Raw genomic sequence first — 16,492 nt, 5'->3', positions numbered from 1 at the left:
ACATTGTTGCATGATTAAAAACAAATACGACCTCATGTTGTGTCAATCACCTTTACACACCGTTTCCCAAACTTTCGTCTGTCATTAAAGTTTTCAGAACAGGTTTGATTTTCTGCATTTTTCCACATCCGTCAAAAGCCTTTAGAGACTTGTTTGACCACTTAGAGCCACCGTACACACATAAGTCGTCATTGGTCTCTCAGCACAAAGCACTTTACGACCAACAAAGTAAAGAATGCAGTGAAGTGTTATTGAAAGATAGAATCGTTCGTAATGATGTAGGAAAGATTAGACAGGAGTGATTGAGCTCCAGGCAGCTCAACTTCTTGCTAATGTCATTCCTTCATTAGCCCCGTTTGGAACTAGCGCTATCCATTGCACCCATTTAATGAATTCAGTTTCGTCTTTTTTTTGCACATTTTTGCAACAAATAGAATAATAACACGCGTTTCTCTGCATTAACGATTCCTTTTTTCAGATGGCTAAAAAAAATGCACATGAAAAATGGGGACTTGGTGTGCAAAGACTTTAAGATGAGAACATGGATAAGACTGTCATATCTGTTGTTAACTAGGAAGCTAGTCAGCAGGTGATTAGCTTAGCATAGCATAGCATAAAGATTGGAAACAGCTAGCTTAGCTCTGTCCAAAGGTAAAACGTTCCACCTACCAGCACCTCTAAAGTTAATTAACACATTATATCTTGTGTATTTAAGGAGATATAACACTAAACCAAAAGTGGATTGAGGTTTTAACACTTCCTGTTTTTCGACAGATTAAACAGAAAGATATGAGGTGTTGATTAGTGAGCTTTGGGTGTGCTGGTTAACAGTAACCTGGGTGTAGCTTCAATTTTAGTGGACAGACATGAGAGTGCTATTGATCTTCTTCATGGAAAAAAAAGGAAATATGCAAATTTCTAAAAATGGCAAACTATTCCTTCCTTTACTCTTCCTAAATCTTCCACACAACTCCATGCTCAAGGAAAAAGGCTGACAGCGCGACGGACGATACAAGCTGTGTGCTAATAGATGTTAATCAAACTCTAATGCTCCTTTGGAGCACTGCCAAATTCAATTTCGAAAGAAATTCACAAACAGCAAGAACGTTTTCTAAGGATTTAATACTTAATTTATTGTTTTTGTTTTCCAAAAGAGAGAATTCCTTGAACCATCACCTACAAAAGTAAGTTTTTATCAGCTGTGAGCAGCTCCTTCATTTCCATTGTACATTGCACTGTTGTAAAATAGTGTCCATTAAAAATTAGAGACATTTTAGTATGCAAAATGTCCCTTTCAAGTATACTTTATTATGTAATGGTTTGTATGTGAAGGCCTTGCATACTCAAAACAATTACTATAAGTAGATGTCTAACTGGAACACATGGATGAGACCATTTGTCTAAATCTGATTCCTGATCAGTTATTCAGTATTATAAAAACAGAAATATGTGTCCCTTACGTTATTTTGGTATAACATCACTTCATGAGTCATATTCACAATACATAGAGCATTAGCTAGGAGCCAGACAGTGTGACCCCAATACAAGGGATATTTGCCCATTTGATAGCGACACAGACAGAAAGAAAAATGGAGAAACCACAAAAACAGAGAGGTAGCGCTGTAAGAATCCTCCACACAGGCTGTGTGCTGTTGAAGCCTGACCTGAACCCCACTGAGGCCAAGGGGACTAATTGTTAATTAAGCCAGGCTGATGAAAGAGAGCTCAAGTGTAAATGAATGTGTCAGTCTGGAGGAGCACTCAGACACACTTTTTACCCCCACAAAGGAAAATCAGCATTATTCTAAAGTTGACGGGGCACTCCAGCAGTTCACAACGGCTGCTTATTATTCACGGTGAAATTAAAGTTCTGATGTTGTTGGTAAAAAAAAGAGAGTGGGAGAAAAAAAAAGAAGGAAAAAACTAAAAATGAGACAGTGGAGGAGTAGTTGGTGGGAATGTGTGTGAGACGGTGTCTCGAGTTGGTAATTGTACCTTGGGGCAAAAGGTGGAAAGAGGGAAGCATATTGAAGGATATAACTGACTTTTTTTTAAATAAAAAGACGACCCTTTTATTAACAAAATCCTCAGACTTCTCTGATGTTCAGCTGTCTTATCAATGACCCAATCCCTGTCATCTACAGTATCTAGACCTTACCTGCTGCTGTGGCCTGAGGGCAGGACTGAGGCAGGTTTAAAGCAATGTCCCTGAGACTGTCTCTCTCCTCCCTGATCTCCTGTAAGTCCTGTTCAATTAGGGACATTCGGCTGTGCTGCTCCTTAGCGGCTGAATGCAGCTTCTGGATCTTGGAGCCCAGCGTCGGGCTCTCGACGCTCCCGCGAAGCATGCTTAGGCGGCGCGCCGTCTCGTCCAAGATCCGGTCAAAGCGCTCCAGCGGCACGTTCCCATCTGGTCCGGACATGCAAGAGAGAGGACAGATGGAGAAAAGAGGAAATCACAGACAGAGAGGCGTCAGACGTTTTGTAGATGGTGGTTTGTAAATGTCAATCCTACATCAGTGATTCAAGTGGTGGATCAGCCATGATGACCTAATTACAGTGATTTTGGTCATTATCCTCTCAAGTATGTTAACATATTCACCTCAACGTGCCAGGTCCCTGCATTTCTACTAAATTCTACTAATTGTACAATACATAATAAAGGGAACGGGTTTGAATGAGTAGGTCAGATGATACAAGGTCAGAAATACACAACTGAATTATTTGAACAAACAAAGAAAATACTGCATGAACAGCATTTATTCTTCACCATGGGGATACAAATCTGGGAAATATTTCCATGTTAAATGAGGCATTAAAAGCACCGAGCTCTTTAGCGATCTGACATTTAAGATATAATGAAGATTCATGAGTTTTATAGATATGGAAGCCACAGTGAAAATGATCTATAAAAGAGTGACTTACCAATCTTGCTGATTAGCTCCGTTAATGTCTCCGAATAGGCCTTTAACTGGAGCTTGGCTGCTTCCATGTCTTCCTTAACGCCAGTCAGGGACACCTCAGGCTGGAAATGACAAGACATACTCTTGAAACAGTCTTTTAAGCTGCACACAGGAAGTACAGATCAATATACATAGATTCTGCTGTTCAAATGTGTATATGTCAGTGTTAGGTAGCCTACCTCTGAGGTGATCTGGGAGTTTGCTGTGTCAGCTAGCATCTCCTGCTCAGCCAGCTGTTGTAAAGCAGAGTCTATATGGGAGCTAAGGTGAGCCGATGCAGTCCTGGTGTGCTTGGCCTGGGTCAGAATGGCTTTGGACTCCTGCACACGAAGAAAGGAAGGAAAATAGAAATAAGAAAAGGTAAGAGTACGAGTTTACAGCCATGCTAGTGGCTCCACGAGGCTGTACTTTGGCACATCAGTGTGCAAACATGCTCATAATGACAATGCTAACATGCTGACGTTTATCAGGTAGAAATGGTAAATGGACTGCATTTATATGACGCTTTTATCCCGGATTAAAAGTTAAGGGGTCACCAAAGTTATAATAATACATCCTGAGGGGGACATGAATGTCTGCACCAAATTCCATGGCAATCCATCCAATAGTGGTGCCATGCCATTGTTCCCAAACCCCAATAGTCCAACAAAATGTCTCATTATCTCAAAAACAAGCTCCTATTGTTCTGAAGGCCCTTATTGCTCTGAAAATACAAACTCTCCGTGCAACGAGCAGAAGCACAATTATTAGCTTAATGAATGTGCAGAATGATGTCATCAGACCTTCCTAGTCAAACTATTTTTTTCCTACCATGATGAAGGCATGATCCAGGCTACTCTGTCTCTGGTTGGCTTACAGCGGCTTCACACAGGGAACTGAAGCGCTGTGAAGTGATATTTTAATTGTCGCGCAAACTGAAGCTCGCATGGCTGGTCACATCAGAAGCACATTTCTCGCCGCCCGTCAACAAGCGATTCTGCTCCTCTGTCTGTCTCTGTCTGTCTCTGTCTCTGTCTGTGTGTGTCTGTGTGTGTGTGTGTGTGTGTGTGCGTGTGTCTGATCCTCTCTCTTGGTCTCTGTTTAGACACAACTGACAAATATGTGGAATAAGTAGTTAATTTAAAAGCCACGATCACAAACAGCAGTGACACTCGGCTGTTTCTAATAAATATAATGGATGGATTTTGAAATGTGATTGGGGGGAGAGACTGGGAGAGAATCGAAGAAATCAAAACTCCAGAAGAACAGCGGGGAGAGAAGGGAGGGAAGTCAAAGGTGTTCGTGGGATGCATACAGTATTTCATCATCTTATCAGAATCAGATCATTTTCATCATATATAATATATCATTTATATCGTTTATAATAGATTAGCAGTGTGTTTTCTTGCCAGATTCGCTTGTGGCATGCAGAAAAAATAGACCAGATGGCCAAACTATAGCCGAATATCACAAGCTGACCGCGGAGTTCCATAGCACTGCGCGTCCTGTGTGAACAGCCCAATTGATTTACACAGGCGCCAAAAGGACAGCGGGCAGCGCTTCTCCGAAAATCCCGGCACTTTCGCAACTAATCTCACTCCTCGTGCCTAAACTTAACTAATCTCACTCCTCATGCCTAAACCTAACTAATCTCACTCCTCATGCTTTAGCCTAACTAATCTCACTCCTCGTGCCTAAACCTAACTAATCTCACTCCTCATGCCTTAGCCTAACTAATCTCACTCCTCATGCCTAAACCTAACTAATCTCACTCCTCGTGCCTAAACCTAACTAATCTCACTCCTCATGCCTTAGCCTAACTAATCTCACTCCTCATGCCTAAACCTAACTAATCTCACTCCCCATGCCTTAACCTAACTAATCTCACTCCTCATGCCTAAACCTAACTAATCTCACTCCTCATGCCTTAGCCTAACTAATCTCACTCCTCATGCCTAAACTTAACTAATCTCACTCCCCATGCCTTAACCTAACTAATCTCACTCCTCATGCCTAAACCTAACTAATCTCACTCCTCATGCATAAACCTAACTAATCTCACTCCTCATGCCTTAGCCTAACTAATCTCACTCCTCATGCCTAAACCTAACTAATCTCACTCCTCATGCATAAACCTAACTAATCTCACTCCCCATGCATAAACCTAACTAATCTCACTCCTCATGCCTAAATTTAACTAATCTCACTCCTCATGCCTTAACCTAACTAATCTCACTCCTCATGCCTAAATTTAACTAATCTCACTCCTCATGCCTTAACCTAACTAATCTCACTCCTCATGCCTTAATTTAACTAATCTCACTCCTCATGCCTTAACCTAACTAATCTCACTCCTCATGCCTTAACCTAACTAATCTCACTCCTCATGCCTAAACCTAACTAATCTCACTCCTCATGCCTTAACCTAACTAATCTCACTCCTCATGCCTTAATTTAACTAATCTCACTCCTCATGCCTTAACCTAACTAATCTCACTCCTCATGCTTTAATTTAACTAATCTCACTCCTCATGCCTTAACCTAACTAATCTCACTCCTCATGCCTTAATTTAACTAATCTCACTCCTCATGCCTTAATTTAACTAATCTCACTCCTCATGCCTAAACCTAACCAACCAAACCAATGAAGGCAACCAGTAATAAGACGCAGAGTGGTGGGTCATGCCTTTGGCAGAAGGAAAACAAATCGGGAAGGTCTAAAGACGTAGTTCTGCATAATAATGAGCTAATGTGCTTGTGTTTGTTGCACGGAGACTGTGTATTTTCAGAACAATGGGCCTTTGGAACAATGGGTTTCTGAGACATTTTACAAAAACAAAAAAAATGTCGGCCTGAAACAATCTGCCCACGTACCTTTACCACAGCATGAGCTGTCTGTTCTGCCTCCTTCGTGGTGTTGGAGAAGCTGGAGTTTTCCAGAACTGGTTTTAGCATCGTCTCAATCTGTGAGACCCTTTTCCTGACATCAGCTAGAACCTTTTCCTCCAGGGGTCTTTCCTTCTTAATCGCAGCCTTGGTCTGGGTCTGCCGACGGGGCCACTCCCTCACCATGTCTGAATGAAGATCGGAGAGAAGGAAAATAAATGAATCCCAAATACTTTCAGTATTAAATTAAACAGTTATGACTAAATAAGCTAAATTAAAGTTAGGAATTTCCAGCTGAGCTCCACCCACTTCAAACCAACTTCACAAATACAGAAATATCTCATGTGCAATAACCTAAAATGTTCTAACTGGGAGAAATATTTGTGTTCATGTAGGACCCCAAAAGTAGATCAAATAAAATAGGTTTCAGGACCTTTAAGACAGATTCAAGGTTGTAATTATAAAAAGTTTGACTCAAATAGATCATTGTCTACTGGCTGAATTCTATTTCCACTATTCATCCTCTGCTTATTCTGTGCTACTTTACTTTTCTGTCAATGAAAGTCTGAGGAGACAAAATCACTTAAGATTCTCTTCACGCATCATAAACCGCCAACATTTCATTGATGAAGTTGACGCCATAAAAACTCTAAAAACATTCCACTTCATCGCATTTTCCACCTAACCTGCTGCTGTATTCAATACATGACAATTAGGTCAACATGTTACTACGGTGATGACATATTTATTATAGTAACACTTCAGTCTGTAGCTCTTATATTTGTTTTCAGTCTCTGCACTTGACATTTCAATTTGAGTGGAATAATTCAGTTGGACAAAAACAACAATGCAAGACAGACAGTGAAGAGAGAGAAAGAGAGAAACAAGTTAGATAGAAGGATAGAGAGAAAGAGACTCACATTGTAACTCTCTGTGCAGGGTGATGGCGTCAGATTCCACCTCTTTCCCTGTCACCACGGACGACAAAGCCATGACCTTTGCCCCTTTGCAAGCGTGAGCTTGCAGCTTGAAAAAGAGACACGTAGGAGGAAACATGACCTCAGTGGAGCCAAGTGTAGTCAAAGCTTGCAACAACAGATATCAGGAAAACTGGTGGGAGGACAGAAATACAATAGTCTCTCCAGCCATGCTGGCAGCTCTGTGATGTCATACTTGGGCAGAGCAGTGCTTTGTGCTAAACGCTTAGGTCAGCATGCTAACATGTTCACAATGTTAATGCTAACATGCTGATGTTTAGCAGGTATAATGTTCACCATCTTAGTTTAGTGTGTTAGCATTCTAACATTTAACCCGCAGATGGTTTTGTTATTGGAAACTGTTTGGACAATGGCAGGCAATTTCAAAAAAATACTTGGCAGGTGATTGGATGAACCATCTGTCAATCAAACTCCTGCCGAAGTCAGTCAGGAGAAGAGCGAAAACATGTTCGCCATCAAGAAAAGCCTTCAGTGCCGTTCTTTGCTCTTCATTCAATGGTGAAATACTCTCCAGTTCTGATAGAACTGATGCTTTTGCAGCTACGCTAATGTCTTTAGGAGACGCCGTTGTTGTTTAGAACGTACAGTCACCTCTCCTCTATGTTGTCACACACACATTTAAGCCACGCCCCTAGCTGCCAGTAGTTCCTCACAGACACTGATTGGTCTGTGCACTGGCTCGCCGGACACAAAGGCATTACTTGAAGCCTGACAAGATGGATTTTTGTGTGATATGTGATCCTGTGATTCTTGTGTGATCTTGTGACATCCAAGATGTCCAAGAATCCAGCTGATGTGCAAGGTAAGCTCACATTTGCTAATTAGCAATAAGCAAAGCTATTACCTTTCATCCTGAGGGGAACATGAACGTCTGCACCAAGTATCATGAAAATCCATCCAGTAGTTGCAACAACCTTGGCGTCACTTTAGGATTAGGCAACAAAACCACTATAGTTAGGTTTAGGAAAGAACTACGTGGTTGGGCCTAAAACGACCACGTTTGTACAGTGAAAATGACGCTGAACGTTGTGAACACAGGACTGTGAACACAGAACAGCTGACGTGACGCACGGGACATGAACAGCGGTCTGAAAGCCTTGTGTTTGGTGGACCCATCCACGTATGGTAGTTGATTTGTAGTTGACGAAACATTTCATTCAAAACCACAAATGTGAACCTTATGGTGGAGCTAGAGAAAAGGTCAGAATTCATCCTCTGGAGACCTTGAATGTATGTAAAATTTATTATTTAAATTTTTAAAAAATGTCATGGCAATCCATAGACTCACTCATAATTGTTGAGATATTTCAGTCTGGACACTCTGAACCAACGGGGTGGACCAATAGGCTGACAGAGCCATCCACAGGGCTGCTAGCATGACTAATAAAAACCTTTACAGTACATTAAGCATTCAAAATGAAAACTCAATAAACATTCAAAGTATCTAGACATGAAGCCACATGCTGCAGTGAGTTTAATCACCTCACTGATGTCGTCCACCATCTCCAGCTTCTTACTGGCAGTCTGTTTTAGAGGCTCCATCTCCTTTCCGATCTTACTGATGAGATCGTCTTGGGTCTGAATTTTCTGGTCCAGCTCTTCCGTCTGTTTAAGCAGGTCCTCGCCCCACTAAACAGGAAGCAGAAATACACAACTTTCATTAAAACATCCTGTTTTGCTTTCACCATCAGTTTTGAAAAGTATTCTACCTTAATAAGCCATTTACGGAGGGCACATTGGCCTATTTCTGTGTCATTTTTACAATGTTTTGTCTGCTCAGAGATGCTGCAGTGGTTAATCACCCTCCTCTGGAACAACATGTACCCCCATGAGCAGCAAATCCTGCCAGAATCCTCTCTCCTATGTGCCTACTCAGAGTCCCCCTCTGCTTGCCAAATGTTAAATCAAGAAAGAAAATGATGTGGAGTTAACTGCCCACTCTTCAAAAAATTGAGAGCTACTTGTATCTGTATATGAGCCTAGTTAAATGTCCCGGAATGGTTTCTTATATAATATGTGCAGCTATCAAACCGGCTCTAATTAGACCAAATGATTCACTCATGGGTCTATAATGTAACATCATAATGCTTCAAATTCCATTTGTACTCTGCAGGTGCTGTCCAAACTGACCTCTGCTGTATGGTTGGTTGGGTGTGTTTGGTCAGGCTCTGGTGATGGGCTGGCATCTGTCAGAGCCAGCTGATGTAAGGATGATGTGATGTTACCCAGGGCAAGCTTTAAACCTGCAGCTTCCCCCTGCAGGGCCTGCTGTTTGGCTGCAGTTTCATTCACCTGTGCTGTCAGGTTCTCCTTCTGCTGCTGCATTTGTGTTATTCTGAGATGAAAGAGAGTAGAGAAAACGTAGTGTAATATAACATACTGTAATAGCTACTATTAAACATTGGATTTATTATTGTTAACATGATGAAAAGAGATACTACGCTGTAGACTCATTTGAGCCTTACATATTTTGTACATCATTCAGCACATTCAATTTCATATCTTTATAGAAGAAATTTAAAAAGCGTCACGCTGTGCCATATTGAAATCAATATAAATGTGGGAAAAAGACAATGCAGCTTGTTATAACTGAGCGAAGGGGATTAACAGATAAGGCGACATTGTGCAAAGAAAATGATGAATGATGAATTCATGAAAGGTGTTAGGCACAGTGCAGTAGATGTTAAAGTACCATTTTTATCACCTCCACAGCTGTAATGGTATCCAATCTGTTTTGCCTCAACAGAGCAGAAACACAAAAATTCACAGTGTGTCACTACAGCTTTTTTTTTTTTCAAATCCCGTGTTCAGCAACAAGAACATGCCGTTCTCTTGGTAGTTAAAATATTAGATTTTCACAATAATTAATTCATGTTTGGTTTGTCTGTAAGTGCCTTTCACAACCAGCCATGTGGCAAAGGTCTGGTAAAGTAAAAGTATCAATACAACAATGTCAAAAATACTCCATTACAAGTAAAGGAAGTATTAGAAAAATGTTGCACTATCTATCTTTAAATGCACTTGTTCTGCCCCTGTGACTAATCTATTATTTTATATTATATTAGATTGTTAAGACTGATGCATCAATGTAAAAGTCACATTTTATTGTTGTAGCTAGTCAAGGTAGAGCTAGAGCTAGAGAGTTTTATATACAGTTAGGCAGTTTGGTTGTTCCCTACCTTGGGATCCAGCCCCGACTAAAGGTTCACAAGATGTGAGATGATTAATGGGATGGAGAGGAAGAAAGAACTGCTCTGCTATACAAATGTACATATTTTTTGGGGCTTCTTTTGGGGGTGTTAAATTTAGGATATCTTTACCTTTTTAGGCCTCGATCAGAAAGCTTCAGCTAAACTGCTCTGTAAGGCATCACAAGCTACAAAGGTTTGGAACCACTGGTTTAATCTCCAACGAGTAATTTAACACACCCTGAAAATCGTGTTTTTGCCGTGATGTACAGGCGTACTTCTGAACCCTGTGACATCACTGTTGAGTGTGGTTACAGGTGTAACCATAGACTGTATATAAAGATGGACGACGCGCCTCCACATCCTCCCACTCTACAAAAGTAAAGCCAAAATATCCCAGATACAGGAGCTGCCATGTTGAGATTTTGACGTCCTTTGGAGCCAGAGTCTGTGCAGTAGTGATCAGGCGGTGGAGCCACAGTATCGAGGTCCCGCCCACACACCCGCCCGAGCCAATCACAAGCCGAGCACAGCCGCAGCTTGCTAGCGGGAGCTGTTTGGCTAGAAAGACACAACAACTAACCATAACATCTCCACAACTACATTATGGTGAAGTTGACACATGTTCTATTATACAGACTGGTGACGGTTATGGAAAGTTAACATAACATCTCTTCTCTCGTAAAATTCCCGAGCCCCCTCGCGACTAGTTCACTCAGAACAGCTGTCAATCACAGCTGTCAATCACAGCTGTCAATCATGGCGTCTCACCCTCTTTTTATAGCATCAGATAACTAATTAAAATCAAACTTATCAGAAAATTACCACTTGAACATACATCGGCATGATAAGAACTACACTGTAAACCCGGATTTTTATTTGAATTAAACTTTTAAGTGGTCATTACTTATTCTTTTATGTTTTATAAGAAACCGTGTCATTACTAAATAAAATCAGTTGTTTGCACTAATCAGCTGAAGTTTGCAGTGCAATTATCATGTTAAGCAGAGATAACTTAGTATGTGAGGTTTTAAGCAGAGATAACTTAGTATGTTAGGTTTTAAGCAGAGATAATTTAGTAATTGAGGTTTTAAGCAGAGATAACTTAGTATGTTAGGTTTTAAGCAGAGATAACTTATTATGTTAGGTTTTAAGCAGAGATAACTTAGTATGTTAGGTTTTAAGCAGAGATAACTTAGTATGTGAGGTTTTAAGCAGAGATAACTTAGTATGTTAGGTGTTAAGCAGAGATAACTTAGTATGTTAGGTTTTAAGCAGAGATAACTTAGTTTGTTAGGTTTTAAGCAGAGATAACTTAGTATGTGAGGTTTTAAGCAGAGATAACTTAGTATGTGAGGTGTTAAGCAGAGATAACTTAGTATGTTAGGTTTTAAGCAGAGATAACTTAGTATGTGAGGTTTTAAGCAGAGATAACTTAGTATGTTAGGTTTTAAGCAGAGATAACTTAGTATGTTAGGTGTTAAGCAGAGATAACTTAGTATGTTAGGTTTTAAGCAGAGATAACTTAGTTTGTTAGGTTTTAAGCAGAGATAACTTAGTATGTGAGGTGTTAAGCAGAGATAACTTAGTATGTTAGGTTTTAAGCAGAGATAACTTAGTTTGTTAGGTTTTAAGCAGAGATAACTTATTATGTTAGGTTTTAAGCAGAGATAACTTAGTATGTGAGGTTTTAAGCAGAGATAACTTAGTATGTGAGGTTTTAAGCAGAGATAACTTAGTATGTTAGGTGTTAAGCAGAGATAACTTAGTATGTTAGGTTTTAAGCAGAGATAACTTAGTTTGTTAGGTTTTAAGCAGAGATAACTTAGTATGTGAGGTGTTAAGCAGAGATAACTTAGTATGTTAGGTTTTAAGCAGAGATAACTTAGTTTGTTAGGTTTTAAGCAGAGATAACTTATTATGTTAGGTTTTAAGCAGAGATAACTTAGTATGTTAGGTTTTAAGCAGAGATAACTTAGTATGTGAGGTTTTAAGCAGAGATAACTTAGTATGTGAGGTGTTAAGCAGAGATAACTTAGTATGTTATGTTTTAAGCAGAGATAACTTAGTATGTTAGGTTTTAAGCAGAGATAACTTAGTATGTGAGGTTTTAAGCAGAGATAACTTAGTATGTTAGGTTTTAAGCAGAGATAACTTAGTATGTGAGGTTTTAAGCAGAGATAACTTAGTATGTTAGGTTTTAAGCAGAGATAACTTAGTATGTGAGGTTTTAAGCAGAGATAACTTAGTATGTGAGGTGTTAAGCAGAGATAACTTAGTATGTTATGTTTTAAGCAGAGATAACTTAGTATGTGAGGTTTTAAGCAGAGATAACTTAGTATGTTAGGTGTTAAGCAGAGATAACTTAGTATGTGAGGTGTTAAGCAGAGATAACTTAGTATGTTATGTTTTAAGCAGAGATAACTTAGTATGTTAGGTTTTAAGCAGAGATAACTTAGTATGTGAGGTTTTAAGCAGAGATAACTTAGTATGTTAGGTTTTAAGCAGAGATAACTTAGTATGTGAGGTTTTAAGCAGAGATAACTTAGTATATGAGGTGTTAAGCAGAGATAACTTAGTATGTTATGTTTTAAGCAGAGATAACTTAGTATGTTAGGTTTTAAGCAGAGATAACTTAGTATGTTAGGTGTTAAGCAGAGATAACTTAGTATGTGAGGTTTTAAGCAGAGATAACTTAGTATGTGAGGTTTTAAGCAGAGATAACTTAGTATGTGAGGTGTTAAGCAGAGATAACTTACTATGTGAGGTGTTAAGCAGAGATAACTTAGTATGTTAGGTGTTAAGCAGAGATAACTTAGTATGTGAGGTTTTAAGCAGAGATAACTTAGTATGTGAGGTGTTAAGCAGAGATAACTTAGTATGTGAGGTGTTAAGCAGAGATAACTTAGTATGTGAGGTTTTAAGCAGAGATAACTTAGTATGTTAGGTGTTAAGCAGAGATAACTTAGTATGTGAGGTGTTAAGCAGAGATAACTTAGTATGTGAGGTTTTAAGCAGAGATAACTTAGTATGTGAGGTGTTAAGCAGAGATAACTTAGTATGTGAGGTGTTAAGCAGAGATAACTTAGTATGTGAGGTGTTAAGCAGAGATAACTTAGTATGTGAGGTTTTAAGCAGAGATAACTTAGTATGTGAGGTGTTAAGCAGAGATAACTTAGTATGTTAGGTGTTAAGCAGAGACAACTTAGTATGTGAGGTTTTAAGCAGAGATAACTTAGTATGTGAGGTGTTAAGCAGAGATAACTTAGTATGTGAGGTTTTAAGCAGAGATAACTTAGTATGTGAGGTGTTAAGCAGAGATAACTTAGTATGTTAGGTTTTAAGCAGAGATAACTTAGTATGTTAGGTGTTAAGCAGAGATAACTTAGTATGTGAGGTGTTAAGCAGAGATAACTTAGTATGTTAGGTGTTAAGCAGAGATAACTTAGCATGTTAGGTTTTAAGCAGAGATAACTTAGTATGTGAGGTTTTAAGCAGAGATAACTTAGCATGTTAGGTTTTAAGCAGAGATAACTTAGTATGTGAGGTTTTAAGCAGAGATAACTTAGCATGTGAGGTGTTAAGCAGAGATAACTTAGTATGTTATGTTTTAAGCAGAGATAACTTAGTATGTTAGGTTTTAAGCAGAGATAACTTAATATGTTAGGTGTTAAGCAGAGATAACTTAGTATGTGAGGTGTTAAGCAGAGATAACTTAGTATGTGAGGTTTTAAGCAGAGATAACTTAGTATGTTAGGTGTTAAGCAGAGATAACTTAGTATGTGAGGTGTTAAGCAGAGATAACTTAGTATGTGAGGTGTTAAGCAGAGATAACTTAGTATGTGAGGTTTTAAGCAGAGATAACTTAGTATGTTAGGTGTTAAGCAGAGATAACTTAGTATGTGAGGTGTTAAGCAGAGATAACTTAGTATGTGAGGTTTTAAGCAGAGATAACTTAGTATGTGAGGTGTTAAGCAGAGATAACTTAGTATGTGAGGTTTTAAGCAGAGATAACTTAGTATGTGAGGTTTTAAGCAGAGATAATTTAGTATGTGAGGTTTTAAGCAGAGATAACTTAGTATGTGAGGTGTTAAGCAGAGATAACTTAGTATGTGAGGTGTTAAGCAGAGATAACTTAGTATGTTAGGTGTTAAGCAGAGATAACTTAGTATGTGAGGTGTTAAGCAGAGATAACTTAGTATGTGAGGTTTTAAGCAGAGATAACTTAGTATGTGAGGTGTTAAGCAGAGATAACTTAGTATGTGAGGTGTTAAGCAGAGATAACTTAGTATGTTAGGTGTTAAGCAGAGATAACTTAGTATGTGAGGTTTTAAGCAGAGATAACTTAGTATGTGAGGTGTTAAGCAGAGATAACTTAGTATGTTAGGTTTTAAGCAGAGCTAACTTAGTATGTGAGGTGTTAAGCAGAGATAACTTAGTATGTGAGGTTTTAAGCAGAGATAACTTAGTATGTGAGGTGTTAAGCAGAGATAACTTAGTATGTTAGGTTTTAAGCAGAGCTAACTTAGTATGTGAGGTGTTAAGCAGAGATAACTTAGTATGTTGTGTTTCTGTAGGAAGGGGAGGGGCCTATTTCAGATTGAAGGTGAGCTGATTACAGAGCTCCGTCAGAGAAGAGGACCGTTAACATCGAGGAGAGAGTCCGTCCTCTCTGCTGTCTGACCGGGTACTCTGAGAGAGCTGTGGGTCTGTTTTTGGAAGCACCGTGGTGGAAAGGTGAGTGGGTCTTATATCTTTCAGGGGAAATTAATTAACGTTTCAAAAAGACCGCTGCGGTGACCGCAGGTTAGCTACAGTTAGCTAAAGTTAGCTTAGTGTTAACGTGCCGTTTTCTGTCGGTTCACAGTTGATAACGTTAACGTTTAACTTGTAACTTCACCACCGGTGTGTCCCACACCGCTAAATGTTAGCTAGGACGACCGACGGTCGGCCGATAGGTAATGTCGAGCCGTCGATGTAGCAGAGCTGTAACACTGTTAGCATGTGGCTAACGCTAGCTGTAATGTAACGTTACTGATTCAACTGGTGTTAGCTGTTAGCATTAGTATTAGCATTACATCATGAGTGATTGTTTTTGCATTTATAGCAGTAACTTAGCTGACTTTCAAAGGACGAGATAATTAGCTAGTTAAGTTGGTTATTAGTTAAACATTGAGCTAACATTGAGCTAGAAGTGTTCTTATATTCTGTCATTACAGGTTCATGTGAAGAAATGTGATCAGTTTAGATAATCGTCTCATGCTGTCGCCTCCAGCCACAGCATTATTTTTCTTGAAATGTAATACTGGCTCTTTCTCTGTATTTTTCAGGTGGTCATGGAGTTCAACAGGATTGTGGGCAAGAACCTCAAGCAGGACTTCTATGAAAGCATCGATCGGCACAGACTCCGTCTTATCGAAATATTCAGATCCAAGAGCGGGAACATTGGGCAACAGTTGACACAGCTTTTACAACAGACCAAGGTTGGTTAATACACATTATGCATTGTTTTCACAGCTTATGTAATGACAACATGTCACAGAAAGTGCTACTGTATTAGTTGTGCAGTTAGGGATGTCACGATACCAGAAATTTAGTAGTCAATACCAAAAACAAAAGTAAATTCCATGTACTTCAACATACACTCCTTTATTACCTTTTGCATACTGGTTTTTGTTACTCCGTGTCCTAACTGGATGCTAGCACCCGACTATCGACTGTCACAACTTCAAAGATGGGTTAGTAGTACTTGCTATCTACATTTGTAACCAACTTTTTAAACAGAAAATACACGTTCTATATTGCGTCGCATCCAGCTAGGACACGGTGTTAGTTAAACGGGTCATAATACCCCCTCTATTATCTATTCTATTATCTATTTTATTACAAGATTACATTTACAACACGTGTCCAAATGTAATCTTGTAAAATGTAGTTTTTGGAGAGAAACTTGAATAAATCTAGTTGTTTAAAGGAGATGTTTTCACAGCAATATAAAATAGATAATAGAGAGAGAAATATGACCTGTTTAACTTCTCTAAGCAGCTTATAATATAGAATTAAAACTAATGCCAAGAATTATTTTTAATCAAAGCAAATATTTATTTATTTCCTAATCATTTGAATTGTGTATGTTTATGCAAATAACCACTATAGATGACAATAACAAAGGAAAAGGAAAACATTTAGAATTTCTGATGGTGTACACTGACTTTGGGACAGTTGAAATTATTTTGCTGGATGGTTTCGGGGCGGTGGTGAAAAAAATGCTGTCAATTATAGTTCTTAAAAAGAAAATCGGAATCGGCAGGGCATCTCTACTTTCTTATAAACATTAATTTCTTGTCATTCTAGCTATGTAACGTGTTGTCATTTTACTCCCCAAAAGACTACAGAGCCAACTGCTGTTCGGACATTGGTGCTTAGAGGGCTTCCCATTTTCCTTGGTGACAACCCCACAGACTTCTACAGAGCAGCT

General features: G+C 39.1%; 1 protein-coding gene across 1 annotated transcript in view; it reads right to left on the bottom strand.

Annotated features, from left to right (window-relative positions):
- Positions 1-1,106: 1,106 nt before the first annotated feature.
- Positions 1,107-16,492, bottom strand: part of lamc3 (laminin, gamma 3) — a 134,246-nt gene continuing 118,860 nt past the window's right edge. The window contains 7 exon segments of the mRNA XM_037753305.1: positions 1,107-2,410; positions 2,926-3,025; positions 3,143-3,283; positions 5,817-6,016; positions 6,749-6,854; positions 8,309-8,455; positions 8,957-9,161. Of these exon segments, the coding sequence (XP_037609233.1) occupies positions 2,148-2,410; positions 2,926-3,025; positions 3,143-3,283; positions 5,817-6,016; positions 6,749-6,854; positions 8,309-8,455; positions 8,957-9,161 (1,162 nt within the window). The 3' untranslated portion in view covers positions 1,107-2,147.

Source organism: Sebastes umbrosus, chromosome 19, assembly GCF_015220745.1.
Source record: "Sebastes umbrosus isolate fSebUmb1 chromosome 19, fSebUmb1.pri, whole genome shotgun sequence".
NCBI classification, from domain to species: Eukaryota; Metazoa; Chordata; class Actinopteri; order Perciformes; family Sebastidae; genus Sebastes; species Sebastes umbrosus.
This window is presented reverse-complemented; position numbering and strand designations above follow the sequence as displayed.